A 20,828-nucleotide genomic window follows, 5' to 3' on the forward strand; every position below is an offset into this window, starting at 1 on the left:
GCCAATGAGGCTTGACTTGGGCTTGAGACCCCTTATTTATTTATTTTATTTTATAGTATTTATATGGCGCACAGCTACCCACCAAGGGTTTCCCGGCGCCGATGATGAAGATATGGGTCTACGGCCTCTAATATTCTGGCGTAGAATATGGTCTGTACCAGAGTTAGTTAACTACAGGCTAGAACTGCAGGAAATCCTTACCCTCCCAAATGCTGGGGAAATTCCCTGGTTCAATTACATAAAGAAAGAACTAGGGAAAGTCGGGCTATCCACACTATGGTCTAATCCACTGTCATCATGCCCCAGGGTCACACGGAGGCAGCTCATTACCCAGTATCAGGATAGTAAACTTGCCACACACTCACAAGGAATAGGCTCAGGCTCTCTAACAGTTTCTTTTTTTATAACCAAGGACAGCTATAGGTTTGAAACTGTATTAGATGTCATATTCCCAACAATTATTAGGAAGCTGTATCTCCAATGGAGGTATGGTAGTTTGCCGGTACGGGCCTACACTAGTAAATGGGCCGAATCTTCCCCGACCCATTGCCCAGGGTGTAAATCCGAGAATGAAACGGATTTGCACCTACTGTTTTTCTGCAAAGCCTATGCACAGGCCAGGAGGAAATAGATTCTATGGCAGGACAGGAGGCTCAGATTATGCTTTCTCGATTTCTTTACTACAAACAGCAGCCAATAGTAACACAGTAAAGAAACGAAAAACTACAAATCCCATGAGCACTTAGGCAACCATAGAGAGCATATCCTTATATAAAGAACCATAGAGGGCAAGACTTCCTCTTTCTTTGCTGCTTCGCAGCCAGTTAAGTCTTTGTTTCTATTGCTATGTGCTTATTGCATGTTCGCTGTACAATTGCTTACTTTCTATTGTTGCGCCGCTTCTCTACCGACTAACGACGGAGTGTGTCATTGCTTGTCGCGCTAGCCTGCGCATGGTTTATCCGTTTGGTGCACTTGTTTCTTTTCCCGTTTTTTGCCCCGGAGAGCGCGTGTCGCCTCTCTTTCCACTCGGGCGCATTGTGCCCGCGTTTTGTTTAGTTTGGTGGAGTGGGACGGGACTCTAGAGGTCGCGCGCAGCTGTCGCGCGTCTCTCTCTTTCCGGAAATTTTCAGGCAGGCTATTGCGCATGCGCATTGGCCGTATTGACGCTCTGTGACTCGCGAGCCCTGACACGCACGGAGGTGGCGTTTTTCACTGAAGCCTCAGCCCACAGCCTACCGGAGAGTCCCCATTGACGCCCTTGCTTCATTCACGAGTTTTGGGCTGTATAATATATAGAGGCGTTGCCTAGAGTGACTGACTTGTGCAAGCCTGTCCCTCCACGTGTAATTGGTTCGTTGGGTTGAGTGTTACTCTGCCTATCTGGCTTGCTTGGGGTTGTCACTCCCCCTTACAGGGTCCTTTTCATTGGTGTGTGGCCTATTGACTTTATCCTCTGTGGGCATTTTTACTCCTCACATTCCTGCCATTCCTTCAGACATGGCTGAATATGACGAATCTGAAGACTATTATTATGAGGAGGAACAAGACGAGTCTTTTGAATATGACTTCGTTGACGCCCTTGACCAGGGGGTGCAACACTCGGTCAATACTGCGCTGGTCCGCGCTATTGGGCCTTTAAAGCGCCATTTGACCGATTATGCTCAAAAACAAGTTTGGGTCCCTGCTTCTGGTAAACATTCCTCTAAGTCGCCTAGAAACCCACATAAATCTGATTTTGTAAGGTTGGCTAAGTCCTTGTCTACCTCTACTGTCTCCACGAAGTCTCGTCAGCCTCCTCCGGATACTGACGACACCGCCTCCTCGTCTGCTTCTTTAAGTCCCCCGGGTCCTCCTCCTGCTAAGCAACCTAGAAAGGAGCGTTTTGTGGACGCCTCTTCCCATCCTCCAGTCCTTACTTTCAAGCCTACTGACATAATTCACCCTAATTCCAAATCTTGGCTCCCTGCACCTGAAGTGGCAGACTATATCCAGGCACATATCCGAGAACCATTTGATCAGGAGGTACGCTCTCGTCTCCGTTCCGAGTGTCCTCGCCCGGAGTTGGCGGATAAACTCGCAGACACACCAGAGGTGGATCCCACTATCCTTACTTACCTGAAGAAGTTCACTAAAGATCCCAAAAAGGGTATCGATAGATCCTGGCGCCTGTGCCAGGACAAACTGCTGGATCTCCTTGGCCCGCTTACCAAAATTCTGAATTTGGGTTACCAAGCTCAGGGGTCTGCGTCTGGCATCGATCCCGATGAACTTATTGGCTGGGCCCAGCGGGCTATTTGTCTCTTAGGGAACGCAAACTGCGCTCTGTCGACTGAGCATCGACGTTCCATCCTATTGAAGATGGACCCCAGATTGACGGAGCTAGCCTTGCGCAGGGTCTCCTGTTTGGTCAGCCCTTCCTTAAGGAGTTGACCAGATTTGTGGTCACCTTCAGCGGCCTGGACAAGGCGCAATCTTCGCTCCGCAGGGCATTCCGCCCGGTTTTTGGCAGGGCCGATCGTTCCAGGGGACGTTTGTCCGGCCGTGGTTCTGGCCAGCAGCGTGGCCAGCAGTCCCAGCAGGGTGGTGGATCTCAGCATTCCTCCTATTCCGGAGCCCAGTCAAGTTTCTACCCCTCCCGCAAAGGTCGTGGGCAGGCTAACAAAGGAGGCTATGGTGGACACCAAGGAGGACGACAGGAATTCTCCGCTTCAGGTGAGATTGATTCCCTACGACAGTGTTGTTCTGGGGGGCAGGGTGCAGTATTTTCTTCCAAATTGGCACACGATCTCCAACGATGCATGGATCTTACAGACTGTTCAAGGGTATCACATAGAGTTTTATCATCCTCCCCTTCAAAGTCACGTCCCTTCTCCCCTTGTTTTTTCCCAACAAGATCGGGACGTGATAACCTCAGAAATCAGGTCCCTTCAACTCAAAGGGGCCATTGTGCGGACCTCCCTACATCCTCAGGGATTCGTCAGCAATGTCTTCCTGGTGGAGAAGAAGGGGGGAGGCTCTTGCCTAGTTCTCAACCTCAAGGAGTTCAACAACGGAGTGGTTTATCGCCACTTCAAGATGGAGGGCATCCATCTTCTCAGAGATCTCCTTCGCGAGGGCGACTGGATGGTTCGTCTGGATCTGAAAGACGCTTACTTGTCGGTCCTGATCTTCCCACCTCATCGCCGTTTCCTCCAATTCCAGAGGTTGGGAACGTGGTTCGAATACACGGTTCTCCCGTTCGGCCTCTCATCCGCTCCGTGGTGCTTCACGAAGCTTATGCGACCGGTAGTGGAGTCGCTGAGGGCGCGCGGGGTTCGTCTCATAGTGTATCTCGACGACATGCTCTTGTTGGCTCAATGTCCTGCCCGGTTAATGACCCATTTGTCCTGGACGATCGAGCTCTTGCAATCGCTGGGCTTTCTAGTGAATCCTCAAAAATCTGTTTTGCGTCCCTCTCAGTCGATCGAGTTCTTGGGCTTCCTGGTCGACTCGATCTCTAGCCAACTGCTCTTACCTTCTCAGAAGATCAGGTCCATCAAACGGGAGTTGACCTTACTGTTATCCAAACAAACTGTGTCTTTGCGGTCGATCGCTCGGATAGTCGGCCTCTTGGCTTCGTCTATTCAGGCGATCTTTCCGGGGCCCTTACACTATCGGGCCCTTCAATGTCTGAAAATCAGGCATTTACAGAAGGGTCTTCGCTATTCCGATCTTGTTCCTCTGTCCACAGATGCCCGGTCGGAGATGTTGTGGTGGCTCAACCACATGGAGGCTTGGAACGGGAAAGCCCTGTTCGGATCGACTCCGGATGTAGTGTTGGAATCGGATGCCAGTCTTTGGGGCTGGGGAGCCCGGTGCGGGTCCGTGACGACGGGTGGCCGTTGGTCACGGGAAGAGCTGAATCTTCACATCAACTGTCTAGAGCTCCTGGCGGGCTTGTTTGCGATTCGCAGTCTTGCTCCTCAGGCTACCAAGTGTTGCATACTCCTCCGCATGGACAACGTCTCTGCGGTTCGGTATGTAAACAAACTGGGGGGAACGAGGTTGAAACTATTAGCTGAAATTGCGAAGGACTTCTGGCACTTCTGCCTCCAGAGGAAGATCACTCTTATTGCAGAGTATCTCCCAGGCCGTCAGAATCAAGTGGCCGATTGGAATTCTCGCCACCTGCAGGACTACAGCGATTGGCGGCTTCAGCCCAGGGTGTTTCCGGTGCCTGTCTCGCCTTTGGGGTTGGCCTTGGATCGATCTGTTCGCCTCTCGCCTCAACGCCCAACTGCCCAGGTTTTACAGCTGGCGTCCGGATCCGGAAGCTCTAGCCATGGATGCCTTTCTTCAGCTTTGGCCCCCTCATCTCTGCTATGCGTTTCCCCCGTTCGCGATGATTCCGCGAGTCTTAGCCCGAGCAAAGCACTTCCAGTCGGAGGTCATTCTGATAGCTCTTCTTTGGAGGGCTCAAGCATGGTTTCCGGATCTTCTGGAGATGAGTTGCTCGACGCCGTTCCTTCTTCCACAGAAGTGGAACTTGTTGTTGGATCCTCTGCTCCTCCCGCATCCTCTGGTTCTGTCAGGTCAGCTCCGGCTGGTTGCGTGGCGAATTTCGGGGAATGCTGGAAAGTCCCTGGCTTATCTGGAGACGCTACACGATTTATCGGTGAGGCTTGGGCCCCCAACACGCACAAGCGTTATGCATCAGCTTGGAGACGATGGTGTGGTTGGTGTTCTGAACGGAACTTGGATCCCGCTTCAGCGGATGTTACTTTAGTAGTTAACTTTCTTGCTTCCATAGCATCTTCTGGGTCTGCTTATAGGACAGTTAATTATTTTCGCTCCGCTGTTTCTGTGGGCCACAATTTTGTTGACGGGAAGCCTGTTGGGGAGCATCCCTTGATTTCTAAATTACTTCGTGGCATTCCGCTGGTTAATCCGCCTTGTCCAAAGTATGTTGCTCTTTGGGATGTCTCCATTGTCTTACGTTTTATGGAGGCTTGGCCTCCCAACTCTTCCTTGTCTCGTAAGCAACTTTCAGCGAAGTTGACGATGCTCCTTTGTTTGGTGTCTTGTAAACGCGTTTCGGATGTGCGAGCGCTGGACCTCGCGGGGCGTTCGTTTTCTCCGGACGGGGTAACTTTTACAATCTCCAGGCGCACCAAATGTAACATGTCTTCTGTGACATATCCAGTTTCTATTCCTTACACGGATGCGTCCGTTTCTAGTCCTTACCCGTTCTGGATGGTAGGCGGCCTTAACACCGCCCTCTCTATGTTCTTTCCACCAGACTATTCCGGTGTGAAGATTACCCCCTCCACCGATCCAAGAAGTGAAGAAAACTGTTCTTTCACGTAATTATAAACTATTTCCTTCCTCCTTATTATGTATTGTCCTCCAGGTCCACTGTGCGAGTGTTTTGGTTATTAATTGTTGAGATTTTAAACGGCACAATTCCTTGGAATCCACATGTGGAGTTTGTGATAACTTCCAAAATCACATTGTGTTTGACGAATTACAAAAACACATCCCGGCGCAATTTTGGGCGCCCTGAATATGGTTTGTTAGTGAGAGTGAAGAGGGAACTCCCTTCTGTAACCCGACTAAAATAACAAATTGAATACCTTTCTCTTAAAATAGAGAAGGAAACTAATGATGAGCACTTAATTCGGTGGTGTGTTATAAAACAATTTGTGGTGGATAAAGGAATCCATTCATTTTTTCATATTCATGGTTATATGTTTGGTTGTTTCTTTGTTTTCATTCCACAGATTATAAAATCCTGGAAATACCAGGGTGATCCGGTAAAAAAACCGTGAGTCTTGTAACCCCCCTTTTTTCTTTTCTACTACACTGAGGTCAGGGTGCGCCTTAGCGTGCGTACACCGCCCAGTGTCGCAGTTTGGTCCTGATGAAAGCTCGGCTAAGTGGGCCACCATGAGCAGAAACATGTCGACCATTTGATGTACCAACAGGACTGTTTGACTCAAATTTAAAGTCAAGCCTGTCCACCAATCCTTTTTAACGTCGTGCCTGCTTCAACCTTTATTAAAATTGAGTTTAGGTTGGAACGTGCACCTTTTTACACTTTAATTCACTATCACTTTTTGCACTGCTTTTAAACTAGTAACCAGCTCCACTGCAGCTGCAGGTGTAGTAGCACACCGGGCACGCATTTGGCCTGCCCGGTGAACATAACCCAATGATGAAGCATGTCACCCAATAGACGGGTGAGTGAGGGTTTTATAAAAATCATTTTGATATTTTTTCCATTACACACCCATTGTTTTCTTGTGTCTCACTTTTTATTATCACTTTTTGAGTCACTCCTTGGTTGCTTACTTGATATCCAGCTTTTCTCCAGCATCCACAGTTATGTGTGGTCCAATGCATAAAGGCTTATGAGGTAAGTACTGCTCCTTTTCGACAAGATTTGTCTGGTCATTTGCGGATTGCTTTGCAAAAGCCTTTTAAGCCTGTGGCGCCGGCTACCCTGGCCCGTTGGGTACGTTGGCTTATGTCTGAGGCTGGAATTGATATCTCCATTTTCGGGGCTCATTCCGCTCGGGGTGCCATGGCCTCTAAGGCTTTTACTGCTGGTGTGAGTTTGACGGACATTATGAAGGCCACTGATTGGTCTTCCGATACTGTGTTTAAAACGTTTTATTTCAAACCCATTGTGGATATTGCTTCTGTTGTGGTGGCTCGGCTTTGAACAAGCATAATCTGAGCCTCTTGTCCTGCCATAGAATTAAAAATTTGCAAACATTCGTGACAAGAATTTTCAATTCTATTAAGGACACGGAGGCGAGGATTATCCCACCCAGATGTATTTTACTGCATGTAACATGTATTTTTTCTCATTGCTATGGCATTGTGATATGTTTCTTGCACTATTTCCCTACCCTTTGTATTTTACCTTCCATGGTACTGGGATGGTGTATTACGGCTCTGGTTTTCTTTTAGGTTCTGACCAGAAGTGAGGTCCTTCAGTTCTCTACTACCTTGGTTCCAGCCTTTCGGATTCTGGATCTGTGGACTTCTGCCTGCTCCAGTCTCCTGCTCCTTGGTTTCTTGGGATGTCTCCTGATGATCGTTCCCCTGTTGCCTTCGGATGTTTTCTCCAGGCTGTTCTTCGGTTCCACGTGAATTGCCTCTTTAACTGATTTATTTGTTTTACTGGACAAAGAAAGAGGAAGTCTTGCCCTCTATGGTTCTTTATATAAGGATATGCTCTCTATGGTTGCCTAAGTGCTCATGGGATTTGTAGTTTTTCGTTTCTTTACTGTGTTACTATTGGCTGCTGTTTGTAGTAAAGAAATCGAGAAAGCATAATCCTCTTCTCCGTGTCCTTAATAGAATTGAAAATTCTTGTCACGAATGTTTGCAAATTTTTAATTGTCCCAGTATGTAAAAATCTGGGGTTCTCCCATTGCTCGCACGCATATAGGGTCTTTAAGACTGACCTTTCTGGCTATATAGTTTTTGCACTAGCTAAATATTTTGGGACAGTTTGGCATAAGAGAAGATATTTTTTAGCCAGGGATGTATGCTAAATGTCACTCTTAACTTTATGACATCGTTAATAGCAGTATGTTTAATGGCTGGTTCCTATATTCCGAACATTGGTTTTACATGTTTTAATATTTTAAAATTCATTACCTGTTGTTTCACATGTAATGTTATTTGTATCTTTTATGGCATAAGTTGCCGAAATAAAGATTATGAAACGAAACGAATTAAAGCTTCTTCAGTAATCAAACAATAATAAATAAGACGTCCAAATATAATGTATAAAAATACACACGAAACTGAACGGAGAAATAAGCAAGTCATAAAAACAATACGGAAGCTGAAACTGTGACTAATTGTTTTTATTTCTTGGTCAGTACATGCTAAATATAGTTTCCAAATCCGGAGTCTCATGATTTTGATGCCTTTTATTTTTCTCATACACCTGTTTCTTGTTATTCTTAAAGGGTAGCGTGCGGTTCTTTAGGTACATTCTAACGAATATCACATTACAGCGAGTGCCTAAAGAACTTCCTTTTTAAAATTATTTGAAAAGATGTGTTTGGTGAACGAAGTTTTCAAATAATCCTAAAGGTTGCAGAAAGCTTTTCGTTAAAGACTGCTTTCGGGGGAGGGGGCGCTTGGGGGTCTTAAATCTAGTCGTCCAGGAGGAGGGTGGGGAAGGGGCAGCCGCCAGAGCTAATAGTTTCCTGGTACGTGCGCTTCTCGGCGCAGGGGCTCTGGCCTGTTCCTCACCTCCCCCGCAACAGGGCGGGGCTTCGCGCTGCTACGTGCGCCACTGCAGACAGTCCCATGGCAGCCAGGCACGGGCGCCTCGCGCCTACGTGACAAGCAGAAGGGGAGACACGGGGGAAGCTCGGAACGAAAGCTTGCCAAAACTAAGGCCCCGCCCCGACCAATCACAGGCGGGCACGGGACAATGCAGGCCCGCCCTCGGCTGCCTGTGTTCCGCGTGCTCGTGTTTTGAGTCGCTGCGGCTGTTAGGTGACGTCACAAAGTGTTGGAATGAGAACCGGGTTCAGTGGAGGGTTCCTAGACAATCAGCCTCAGAGCAGTAGCGGCCGGGAAAGGACATCACTGCCGTTCTACACAGTGTGCATCCAGCCTGACTGCGACCAGCGTCTACAACCTGCAGCGAGTACCACCCGAGTCCTGCAGATTATATCTTTTTCACACCTTACGTGCCCGGGTGCTAGAGCGTCAGACATGCTGCTCTTGGAATGCAATGCAGAGGTAAGCATCCATATCCTTTCAATTACTCGCTAGGGCAGATATACAATGGAAGGGCTCCAGGTGTGCATAATTGCGTTTAATTTCACTAATACAAACCAAGTGGTGGGAGCGTTGGAGGGGTGGTATGGACAGTCCTGCAGCCCCGATCTAAGAATGTTTTCAGTGCACTCTTCGGGCCATATGGGAGAGTTTTCTTTGCATAGTACCCATTAATTTGATCATGTTACATGCTAACAAGTAACAACGCTGCGTATGAGCATTCGAATATAACATGTAACACCTCTCGCCCAATTGATTTCCACGTGTGCTAGAAGGCCACATTTACTGTGGGTGGTCTGTTTTTAGAGGGTGGCACGCTAATCCACTGGAAGCATTTGGCGTTTTGGAAGGGTGCTCTGCAGGGGTCCCAAAAATGGCTGCAGGCAAGGTATGGTCCTTCCACGCGTCAGCGAGGTGCGTTCTTCAACACCTTTGTTATCCTGCTTCCCAATAGAAAGGGTTATGCGGCTTTGTCTGCGAGGCGTGTGGGGGCGCAGAAAGGTATCAAAGATCATTGTGTGGGGGTGGACTTGAAATGGCCGTTTTATACATTTGTAACCCGTGGAGTCACTGTCACCCGGCACGGCGCGCTGCATTAACTAACGGTGATGAAGCAAGTGCTCCGTGCCGGAGAGCAGTGCGCCCGGGGTCAGGGCAGGGTGTGCTGTCTGCGCGTGTTGTCTGACCGCCTTCTCTCTCTCTCTCTCTCCTCAGTTCGACAGCCCCTGCAGCCTGATGGAGACGGGCAGCGCCGTCAACTCTGCCGGGGATGGCCTGGGCCAGTCCCCCGTGCACCTGGCCGCCTGCGGGGGGCAGGCCTTCTTCTTGCTCTGGCAGCTGCAGACGGGCGTCGACCTTAACCAGCAGGTGGGTGTCCTTACCACCCTGATGGGCAGAGGGAGTCCCATGTTTGTACAATACCATGCAGCGGCCTGGGCAGCTGAGCCATTCCGGGGATTGTATTTAATGTAGATCTCACCTGGCAAAATAATCGATTCTATATCTATACGGAACGAGTTCATTAACTGTGAAGTACTCATTCGCATGCAGCAATTACTCATCTCCGATAGTCTGTTTATTCTCTTTTTTAAAGGGTGCTTTCGGGACAGCACTTTTAAAATAAAAAAACACAAAGACGCGCCGGTACACAGTTTCAGTGTAAAATCCTTGGGCTGTTATCGAAGTATTCGATGTTTGTGGCTGCACAATGTTGGACTTTGCACATACGATACACACTGTTGTCTGACAGACAGGCATGTGGATTTATTTAAAATGGTAAACATGGATAGCACTGAAAGAATTAGAACAAATAAAAACAAAGAGATGATACTGATTGGGGAAGAAAGAGACGAGCCATCCGCCAATACAAGGCCCAATTGTATTCTCCAACTATAAACAATCTTAATTGATTCGATTTTAAGGCCAGTCACCCAAATATACCCCACGCCATGGCGACCAAGAACCCTTGTGTTTTGCGCGCGAGTTCCTAATAGACACAAATGAAAACCTTTAAAGGGTATAAATAATGAATTGGCTCTTCTTGCCACAATTGGTATCTTTGATATCTATCTTAGCACAGAGACCCCAGATTTGAATGTGCATGACACTGTAGCAGTATTCCATCTAGCTGACGTTTGTAGCAAACGTGCATCTCATGTGTCACCTATTCTGCAGACAGAACGGAGAGTTCAGCGTGCATGCAGGTCTGTTCCTCTGGCCCTTACATAAGCCCTGTGAGCGAAAAGGGATGAACACACTCGTAGGTAACTGATTTTAGGACCATCCTGTATCATATTCTGATTGTCCTTCAGCTTCCTATCTCATGGCGCAACAGGAAACTGCTGCTTGTACTGTCGCACATCCTTTGTCACAAGCATTGACAAAGACAGTAGGTCTGGCTTGTATTGTGAGTACTGTGCACAATACGAAAGAAATCTTGATGCAATGTAAAAACAATACAAAATGATTGCTTTCTGTATAAAATGCACCTTAGATATTGATCTAATGTTATGATTAAATACCCCTTTGGGATTTTAAAGCAGACCATGCCTCATGCATTGTAAGAAAGCTCTCCAGAAGAAGCTGGTGTATGCATCAAACACCCAGTAGCATGAAGTGAGGGTGAAAAAGGGCCCACGTTAGACCAGTCTCCACTCTGTATATTTTGAATAACTGGTAGCTGACATGTCAAGCCAGACCCAAAAAGCAGGTCCATGAAAAATGTCTTCTTGGTGTGTTTGCGAGTAAGGTGCGCTAATAATTCACCCCGTAGCTCCCAGTTTAATAATATCGCCTGTTACAGACCGAGGCGTTGTTTATACTCCGCACAGCACTGACCTTATTTGATGGTGGCTCCTTGAGCTTTGTCTGCGTCAAGTACGCCAATACTCAAACAGAGTGAAATGTGTATGTGATTGTTGAACATTTGTGAGAGGCCTGAGACTCGATTGTGTGTTTTGATGCACATTAGAGATTTAGACAGTGCTTTTTGTTGTCTTAACCATCAGATGCCAGTCTTGTCTAAGGCACTTCAAGTGACGTTATTTTCTCTTTTGGGTAGGAAATAAAAATCTGTATTTTATATTTTTCACAGGATTGTTTCGGAGAGGCACCAATTCACAAAGCTGCAAAATCTGGGAGCCTGCAGTGTCTCAGTCTGCTGGTCGCGGGTGAGGCCCGAGTTGAGTAAGTACATCTAAAGCACTCAATTGTGCACTAGCAGCAGTTGAGGCCAAACCTCACATTTTATTTGCCTCAGTTTTTTTGTTTTGTTGTGACACTTGATTCTTTGGCTGCCTGCAGTCCTTGCCTGCAACATGGCCTCATCTTAAAATAAAAAGGACCAAATAAGGGGGCGAGCGTAGGAGGCCGTGCACCAAAATACATTTTCTGCATTTGCTAAGTGTGGAATCAAATGAAGAGGAGTCAAGTTATGATGCAAGTCACTAGCAAGTGGGCCCCTCCCGAAAATGGCGAAACGGTGAAAAACGCCTCTCATTAGATAAAGGTGTGGCTGGTGGACATTTGATCCGTCTTCCACCCTCTGTGAATATACCGAGGCACGACTTTGGTTTAAGGAAGTCAGTGCAGTGGCTAGGAAATACTAGCATTTCACAGTAGATTCCTGAGTTTTTACCATGCCTTTTTGGGTGCCCTGTAACGAGAGGACTACTTTGTGTAACCGCAGGGCTCACTGCAACTTGTGAGCCACTTGATTCAAGGGCATCTGGCCTGTTTTGGTGAAAACCAATGTATTAACATCTCCACCCCGATGAACACACTGCCGCACACAAGCATGGTTTTTCCGACCACATCTGGCCCCTCTGACCCGACCCAGAGCTGCTTCCTCTCCCATAGTGGCCTTGCCTTGTTGCTGTGGCAGCAAGCTGGGTGCGTTCTGGACAGTGGCCTTCTGTGGCGGATTACTCACACAGGAAATGCTGACCTAAGGCACAGCCCAATTTAAACGGGCTTGTCCTCAAAGGAGACCGAAAAACACGTATAACACAATCTCTCTTTGATTTAGACTGCCCACAAAATTCCTGCAACTTTCACGTTTACAGAACTATAGCAGCTTGAGTCTCCTGAGTGGACCATTGAGAAGCCGTGTGTAGATTTGCTTGGGAAGTTGTTTTTGCTTGTTCCGTCTTAAAAATTCACCAACGTAGATTTTTAAATCACTTTAAAAAATATATGTTATTACAACGGCAAGCACTGCAATGGAAATGATAAACTGTCAAGTTAATTAACTAATGTGTTGTGAAATGTGAAAACAAAAATTAGCTCCCTTTTTGTTGTATTAATGGGTGTAATTTTGATCATTTTACTTTTTGTAGATCGCAATGTAAGATCGAATTCTCTAATAAAACCTTAAATTTGAGATGTCAGCTTATTTCCAAAGTTTTCTCCACACAGTCGTTGATTACTTGCAAAAAATTGGTATGCAATACACATGGCCTTACTTCGACGGTGTACTGGAGTAAAATGCCCCTTTATCTTGCATTTTTTAACAGTATTTTGGCACTGATATGGGAAACTGAGGATTTAACTATGTGTAGTTAAAATTCTGTTTTCATGCATTAGACACCAGAGTGGACGGGGAAAAGTGCAGTGTCACTGGTCAAAGTGCCTTTCTGCTTTCAAAGCATCCTAGAAGCCCACAGTTTACTTTCACTTGTGTGCTGACAAGGGACTTCCAGGAATACGCCTGTGAGTCACGCCTGGGTGTGTGCATGAGAGAGACTGATGGGCGCATACACTGCATTTTCTCAGAATTCTCTCTAAAACTACAGCACACCTACTTTTATTGTACGTGTACCCTAGGAAAGAAGACATATCTGGAGAGATAATATCACACCAGCTGTTAAACGTGATACTTTTATTAGAATGATGCAGGCGTATCTTTAATATCCTGGGTTACGTGGGAGCTAGCTTGTAATAAGACAGACCCAGTGGCTTTCCGCCATGTTCTTCCTAAGTCTGATGGACACTACCTTTTCTGTTTCAGCATCTGCAACAACAACGGAGAGACTGCAGAGGAGCTGGCCTATTCGTGCGGGTTTTTGGAGTGTGCCAGGTTCCTTGCCTCTGTGAAGCACACACAGAACATGAAGCTGCAGTTACATTCATCTGCTGGCAGTGACGCAATGAGAGAACCAATGGCTGCACAGAAGCGCTCCTGCAGCAGTGATGCAGCGACAGACGAAAAGAGGATGCGATTCGAAGGTATGTACCTGTCTCCTGGGGTTTTGTCTTTATCTGAAATCAGGGAAATTCCAAAGTAGGGGATCACATTTAAGGTCGTTTTTAGGGCTGTGTAGTGCCAAATGGTGCCATTTTTATGCCAGTGCACATAAACAGTTGCAAGAATATGAATTGCAATCGGTAAATTATGAAAGCGTTAAACTTTCACACAGTTCCCATGGATGCTCCTGAAAACCTGTGACTGCAGGAAAAGTTGCTGTGAATTCGAACTTATGAAAACTTGAAGGGTCCCTTGCATGCATAAGGGTACACAGTTCCACATGGGGCGCACAGAACATTATTTTTCATTTTTTTCCTCCGCAAGGTATGTATTTGTCCCCTGTAGAAACCCTTTCACCAAACCCCCAACAAACGTGGGGGTGTTAGTCCAACGCTTATCCTGGAAGGGGATTTACTTCTGGTCTTTGAAAGGAGTGAACATCAAACTATTTCCACTGTGGAAATGTGTCCAAAAAAGTTCGATTACCTAGAGAAACTGGAGTTTCTGGGTGATCCCAGATTTCCAAGGCATCCCCGCCCTTGAACACACACTATAGACACAAAGGATTTACCTATGCAGAACATTATACTGCCACGGTGTAATATTACATAGGTAAATGGAGTAAAAAGTGCAAATTCACCGTTTGTGAATTTTTTGCACTTTTAAATAAATTAAATTGTCTGTTCCATTTGAGCTTGCGCACGCAATTGGTGCTGTAGACCAGGTCTGTTTCGTTTAATATTACACCTCTTGCGGGGAAGCGGACGGAGAGGTTGGTTGGTGGCATGGATGATGGTACCAGTGTGTCAATAGTTGTGCCCAACTTCCCTTTCCAAATGGCGGGATACAATATGTACATGCTCTGTAACTATAATGTTTAAACGCCGTCTATCAACAAGGGTGAGTTAGCAGTGTAGAACTGTAATGAAACATTTTAAATAGCTTTTCCCCGAAATATAGTCTGGAACGGGATGAGGCACTTTTCATGGATGTAATCGTCTTGTCCTTGCCAACAGGTTTGCAATTCTAGATGAGAAAATTGGAGCGTCGAACCGGGGCGTACCAAGACTTCTGCCACAAGGACAAGCCGAATATTGCAGCAGTGCAAAGACAGCTCCAGCTTACATTAAGCTGTTATTCCCCTTCTGGAAAGGAGAACATTGGACACTACCTTTTTGTAAAAGGTGTTATTTTCAAAATCTAGCAGCAGTAAAGCTGTTGTATTTATTTATGTTTGTTTTTTTTACATTATTTTTTATAATAAACAGTAAAGCATGTTTGGGTCTTCTCGGCATTCAGGTGGATTGGAAAGTTTGGTATAGGATCTGAATTGGCGACCTCAGTTTCCCTCCTGCAACTTCTTGCTGTGCTTAAATACTTAAGGCCCGTCTTATGTGAAGGTGTAAATCACCCCTGAGTCTCTTTACTGATGCAATGCTACGTGCAAGAAAGGGCACTGCACTGGCATTTCCGAGCCATCCCAGAGCCGCAGATTGTCGTGGTGTTGGGAGTAGCACGAAGCACTCTGAAAGGACTGCACCCTGGCAGATGCGCGCTGGAAGTCTGAACGGACAGATATCGACCACGAGCGACTTGTTAGCATGCTAAATTATTGTGAATCTAAAAAAAGATATTTTGTTTTAAAGGATTATGTATGCAGTATTTTCACGTCAAATCCCTGTCATGCGATGGCTTTTTTTAAGGAGCCTTTGTGGCACAAATACATCTCTACAGATCACAGTGTACTGGGAGCAGGCTCTGGTCACATTACAGCACAGCACAGAACTAACTGCCTATTGCGTGCAACAGAGTATGTGGGTTTGCACGTTCTAACCTCTCTGTGGTGAGTGGGTGGGTGGGTGAGTGAGTCATGCACGGAAGAACAGCAGCTGTGCTCCTCCCAGCTGCTTGTGAAGGGAACTGTGTGCTTGCAGACGCAGGAGGTCAGCTGGACCAAAAATAACTGGCTGGTTAACTCTCCCAGCGTGCGTGCATGCACGAGAGAGCGTGCACCTTGTTTACACTCGCAGACTCGAAATAAATAGGAAACGGTATGAGCATTAAGAAGGAGGTGTTAGAGTTTTATTACTTTTGTACAGTGTTTGAGTACAAAACGTGTCTGAAATACGGTGCTGCCGCCACGTTCACGTCTTTCCAAGGTGCAGTTAATATGAATTAAATCACTTTTGGTACTTGAGGTAGGCAGAGGTTATAGTACGCATCTTGACTCCAGAAGTCAGGTCCTTTCCAACCACACCAACCCTAAAGAGGTTAAAAAAAAGATAGTTATATCACTATAAATGTTAAAATATTGTATTGTGGTAGTTTATTCTTTGCCCAATATGTGAACATGCATGTTTTCTCTTTAAGCCCCCCTTTTCGCTCCCCTCCCCCAAATAAAGCCTTCTCCAGATCACGGAAGTCCAACTTTGGTGCAAGACGGCCAGATCCATTCCAGATTTTTAGGATACCAATTTAAAAGAAATGTACCGGCAATGAATGTAAACAGAACCACTTGCAGGCTGTGGTAACCCCCAAGACCTCTGGTGGGCACCCGTGCTTGAGATGTGGTGCTAGGGTTTGGCCTGGGCGTAGGCTAGGATACTACGCCACATCTCACTGTTGTAGCTCAACAAGACAAACTGGTCTGGGATTTCTGGTGTACCCGCACAGAGGGAACCTTGCCTGGCATTTGGGGCTCAACCCTTCCTTTTGGAAGACTGATACAGATGGCTGACCCTTGTCAGTAACGGAACGGACGAGCTAAACAAGCATTGGCAATCGATATGGCTTTAAAAGGACGTTGTAGGGTAATATAGAACATTAGAAGTAAATAGCATGAAAATGAATATGTATTTGTGTGGGAGCAAAGAATTGTATTGTAATACTGGTGTAGATTAACAGTCAGGTGACAGTTGCAGTGTTCAGTCAGACCTACAAATCCACCTAGGGCAATGACTGCCCTCCTCCCATCTTTACTGCTGCACAGAAATACAACAAAGTATCTAACACACTTTAGTAGCATTTCAATGTGCGTGTCCCTGAAACGTCAAGCTCAGGCAACTGGATAAATAAAAAAAAAGGATCAGAGTTGTGTGGCGGGCGGGCACTTTTTTTGAGGAAGTACACAACTTTTGCCCAATCAAAACATGTGCTCCTGACTCCCAACAACTGAGCGGAGTCAAAGCCCCTCTCTGGTATGCTCACATAACTGTATGGCCACAGCTGTGCTATTAATAAGCCAGACAGGGCTTTAAGTGGGGGTGCGGGCCTGTGGGAGTCTGAGCCCGCCAGTTTTTTTGGGGGGTCCTAGAAAGGGGGCTCTAGGGGGCTCCATTTTCGGGTCTCAAAGGTAGTGCAACCAGACGTTTTGGTTTTTGTTTGGTGTCACTAGTGTGGGTAACATGTCTTGATAGTTAAATACTGCCAATTTAGTTTTTGATTATTGAAAGGTTACCTTGCCCATAGGATAACATTGAGAATGCTGTGTAACATGTTTACCTGCATAGCTTCCCATAACGGCAAGATAGACGCCTGGTATCCCTGAACTCAGAATTTAATAACACATCCTTTAGTGAAGATGATTTTTAAATTTTAAGTTTGGAAATAGCACTTTTAGAAAGTGGCTATTTTCCTGTTCAACCTTACTGTGTGCCTTTGCCTGGTTGTGTATTGACTGTCTGGTTTGAGAGTGACAGGGGCTGGGGGCGTCTCCAGGAGGCTGGCTGAGTCAGCACAAGGCTGAATAGACCCATCTGCATGTAGAGTGGTGGTAGGAGTAGCACCTGGGTCTCAATATGGCTTATACTAAATAAATATACTTTTTTGCCTATTTTATGATCCTTTCCTGGATGCGACTTCATGATTTTCTTAAGCACACATTGCTAGTTATCTTGATTTAGGCCACGCCCCTACTCGGATAGGCCACACCCCTTTAAGACATTTGCCGCGCCCTTTTTAGAGCACCACCATTTTTTCCCCCACTTAAAGCCCTGAAGCCAGACCATAACAATTACTAATCACTGATACAAAATTCAGGCATTTCAGCCATCACCCTTCGTGGTGGTCACTCCTACTGATCGCACTGGACTGCTTCTGTGCGCCACTTGATTATGTTTGCTAATTACTAGTACTAGGAAGTTTCTTTCATAGGGTGGGTAGAGATCATTAAGCCTAAAAATAAGGCATTGGGCGTCTTCTGTTAGATTACTTCCCAGGGCCATTTTTAGTGTCTTGTTAATTGCACATAGTCTATATACACACGCGAGTGATATGGAAATACGCTATTTCTATTGGGCTGCAGTTTATCAAAAAACAGACCCCCCCATTCCGAAACCTCAACCAGGGGTAATATTTATTTCTCACTTAATGCTGTTGACTATTTGGATGTAGCTTTTCGTCTCCCATCAAGTGCTAGCATTGAAGTGCACGAGGGATTAGTTACATCGACAGCCGTCTCTGTCCGATCCAGTTAGCGCCCTCCCCTCCTATGTGCCACGCTCTAATGTACAAATGCTTCTTCTTGCCGTAGCACATCAACAAAGACCTAGTTGGTTTGCCAAACTTTGCTTTAAGACCAAAGGCGAGGATGGTTGGGCTACCCAGTGGATGCCGTTCCAAGTGAAAGGCTATTCAGCGGAATGGCAACGGTAAAGTGAACACCAGTTTACTTAAAATCTTCCTTTTCATGGTGTAATGTGTTATCTGGTCCCAAGGCCACAGCAGAGAATATGACTTGAAATTTACAAATGCCTTTTGATCGTTTATTTTTTTTATATGTACCTTATTTTCTCTCAAACAACTATGTCGCCTAAATATTGGTTAGACACTTTTCCATGCCCGTCTGTAAAACAATTTGTAATCCAGTTGCATCCCATTTCTTGGTTTATGCCTTAAACCTACCTTTTCCAGAATCGTCTGAAGATCTTCTGCTCCTGTGTAATGTGGGTCTAGAATTAGAAACTTGATCTGCCCCGTTACTTCATTCCATGCTACTCCCAAGATTGTGTGTGCCAAAACTCCTCCCCCTGGATGGCGAAAAAAACAGTTATTGTTGTGTCAGGGTTCCCGAACATGCAGTAATCATTTTCTATATTTGCCCTTTTTAAAATGTCTTTTTATGAACAGTTCCGAGGTACTTCGTAATCATACATCGCAATACAGTAAATAAAAAAGGCATAATTCACCACACAGTATTCCCCAATAGTGTACCTTTTCTAGTAGAATACAACAAATTAAACCAAAGTCCCAATTACATCTCTCCATCACCTCCGCTCAAGTGCATATAACCACGCAGGACTGTTGGTAGCATCTAGAGAGCAGCTCTTGCTTGGTCCATCTCACTCTCTCCTCAACCAAAGATGGACCCTGCCCACGACCTAAATGGCTCCATGGATTTTAATCAAACAATGTTAGAGCCCTTAGCCAATGAGGACTTCTCACCTCAATATAGTCACATTCTATGTACTGCACACCATGTAGCCAGATTAACCTCATTGATAAGTGTGGACAGGCGTTTCACCGCCCTCCTATCCAAAAGCATGTAACACCACACCTGCTAATGTTTTCAAAACTGGACAGGAAGACCATATGTGCTTTGGGGAGCCTTCCTCCCCACAGCCCCTCCAGCACCTACCTAATGGAAATGTGTTATATAGAACTTTGTTGGTAAATACCACCCAGTCATAAATTCTACTAATAACCCCCTCTCTTATTAACCCTATCCTATTTCTCTTCCAAGACACAATTCCCACAGACTCTCTGCCTTATCTGTGGGGAGCAAGGATATTGGTCATCCCAAAACAAGGTACTGCACCGCAACTTCCATCATCCTGTAGGCCGATCACTGAATACTGCTAAAGTGAAACTTCTTGCCAAAATGCTTGCAAATCGACTAGTTAAAATCATCTCGTAACTGGTTCACAAAGACCAGAGCGACTCCACACCGGAACACGAAACCAAGCATAGCCTCAAACGCTGGAGGGACGGCATGGAAAAATCAACAAGAAGTGGGTGGTGCGGTGGAATGGAGCAACGTAGGAGCCTGAAAGGGCAAAAACATGAGCAGTTTATGCCAATCTACTATAATCACAATAAATGACCCATTTTTGAGTTTTCACACGCGAGTCTTCTACTCACAAAACAAAGGTGTATTCCTCTAGTACTGAACAGAAATCTTGTTTGCACTGACAAGTCAATAGTCTAAGGCATGCGAACGCTGGAAGTGGTGGTTCCTGGGAACCTTTTAATACAATGCACAATACAAAAACGCTTTACCAGGATCAGTTAATTATTGACAATACTGCGTGGCTGCAGATGAAGTTACACATGTGTTTAGCATTCCTTTCTGACAGCGCTATACCCGTGGAATGCTGCTAGAAGCACTCAGGAACTTGCCTTTTACCGTAACAGGAGCGAGGTTCACATCTCCTGTTTAACAAAGGGGTGGCGATGGCAGTGGCAAACTTTAAGGGCCAGTGACGTGAATTAGAAATTGGAAAGCTGATTTGAACTTTCAAATCAGTCAATCTATGCGCAGCAAACAAAGCAGGGAAACAACTGGCATCCTACCTAAAGGCAAAACAGAGGCAGCACACGATAGCAGCGATAACAGATCAAACAAACAAGTCCCAAACAACGAACAAAGGAATACTGGAAGTCTTCAGACAATTCTATCAAGAGCTATATGCCGAGGACAAAAACCTGAGCAAAGATGCAGGACTAACTCTGCTTAATGACACCAACCTGCCAAAACTCAAGGAGGAGGAGAGGGAGTCGCTTGAAGCCGGCATAACTGAAAAAGAGATTGAAACAGCCATAAGCCAACTAAAACAGAACAAAGCGCCAGGACCAGATGGATACTCCGCAATGTTCTACAAAACCTTCGGCGAACACATCAGAATGCTAATGGCACAAACGTACTCGACATGCATCCAGAACAGGAAAATGACGGAGTCCATGAGCGAGGCCAACATCACCATAATCCCCAAAGAGGGGAAAGACCCACAATTCCCCCAGAACTACAGACCAATCTCGCTAATAAATGTCGACTGCAAAATCTACGCAAAGGTCCTGGCCAATAGACTAAACAGAGTCTTGCCAGATATCATCCACACCTCGCAAGTGGGATACATCAAAAACAGGCTATCGCAGGACAACACAAGGCTACTGTGCCATCTGATCAACCACACAGCAAGGAGTAATGAACAAGCAGTCATGATAGCGCTAGATGCGGAAAAAGCCTTTGACAGAGTCTCGTGGCCCTTCCTGAGGAACTGCATGGGGCGCT

General features: G+C 46.0%; 2 protein-coding genes across 2 annotated transcripts in view; one reads left to right on the top strand and one right to left on the bottom strand.

The window, feature by feature from the left end:
* Positions 1–8,495: 8,495 nt before the first annotated feature.
* On the top strand, positions 8,496–14,817 carry ANKRD37 (ankyrin repeat domain 37). The gene is made up of 5 exons (XM_078678041.1): positions 8,496–8,757; positions 9,511–9,663; positions 11,390–11,481; positions 13,304–13,521; positions 14,557–14,817. The coding sequence occupies exons 1-5, from the start codon at positions 8,530–8,532 to the stop codon at positions 14,568–14,570; spliced, it is 705 nt and encodes a 234-aa protein (XP_078534167.1). The 5' UTR covers positions 8,496–8,529; the 3' UTR covers positions 14,571–14,817.
* Positions 14,818–15,594: 777 nt separating this feature from the next.
* Positions 15,595–20,828, bottom strand: part of UFSP2 (UFM1 specific peptidase 2) — a 228,999-nt gene continuing 223,765 nt past the window's right edge. Inside the window, exons 11-12 of the mRNA XM_078678042.1 lie at positions 18,443–18,567; positions 15,595–15,802 (exon numbers count right to left, since the gene is read on the bottom strand). Of these exons, the coding sequence (XP_078534168.1) occupies positions 15,716–15,802; positions 18,443–18,567 (212 nt within the window). The 3' untranslated portion in view covers positions 15,595–15,715. The remainder of the gene's footprint in view (positions 15,803–18,442; positions 18,568–20,828) is intronic.

The sequence above is a fragment of the Lissotriton helveticus genome, chromosome 2_2 (assembly GCF_964261635.1).
Source record: "Lissotriton helveticus chromosome 2_2, aLisHel1.1, whole genome shotgun sequence".
Classification (NCBI taxonomy): domain Eukaryota; kingdom Metazoa; phylum Chordata; class Amphibia; order Caudata; family Salamandridae; genus Lissotriton; species Lissotriton helveticus.

Coding starts and splice junctions, on each gene's coding strand:
- ANKRD37 (XM_078678041.1), top strand. CDS start 8,530: ATGAGAACCGGGTTCAGTGGAGGGTTCCTAGACAATCAGCCTCAGAGC. Junction 9,664..11,389: donor GCGTCGACCTTAACCAGCAG/GTGGGTGTCCTT, acceptor TATTTTTCACAG/GATTGTTTCGGAGAGGCACC. Junction 11,482..13,303: donor GCGGGTGAGGCCCGAGTTGA/GTAAGTACATCT, acceptor TTTCTGTTTCAG/CATCTGCAACAACAACGGAG.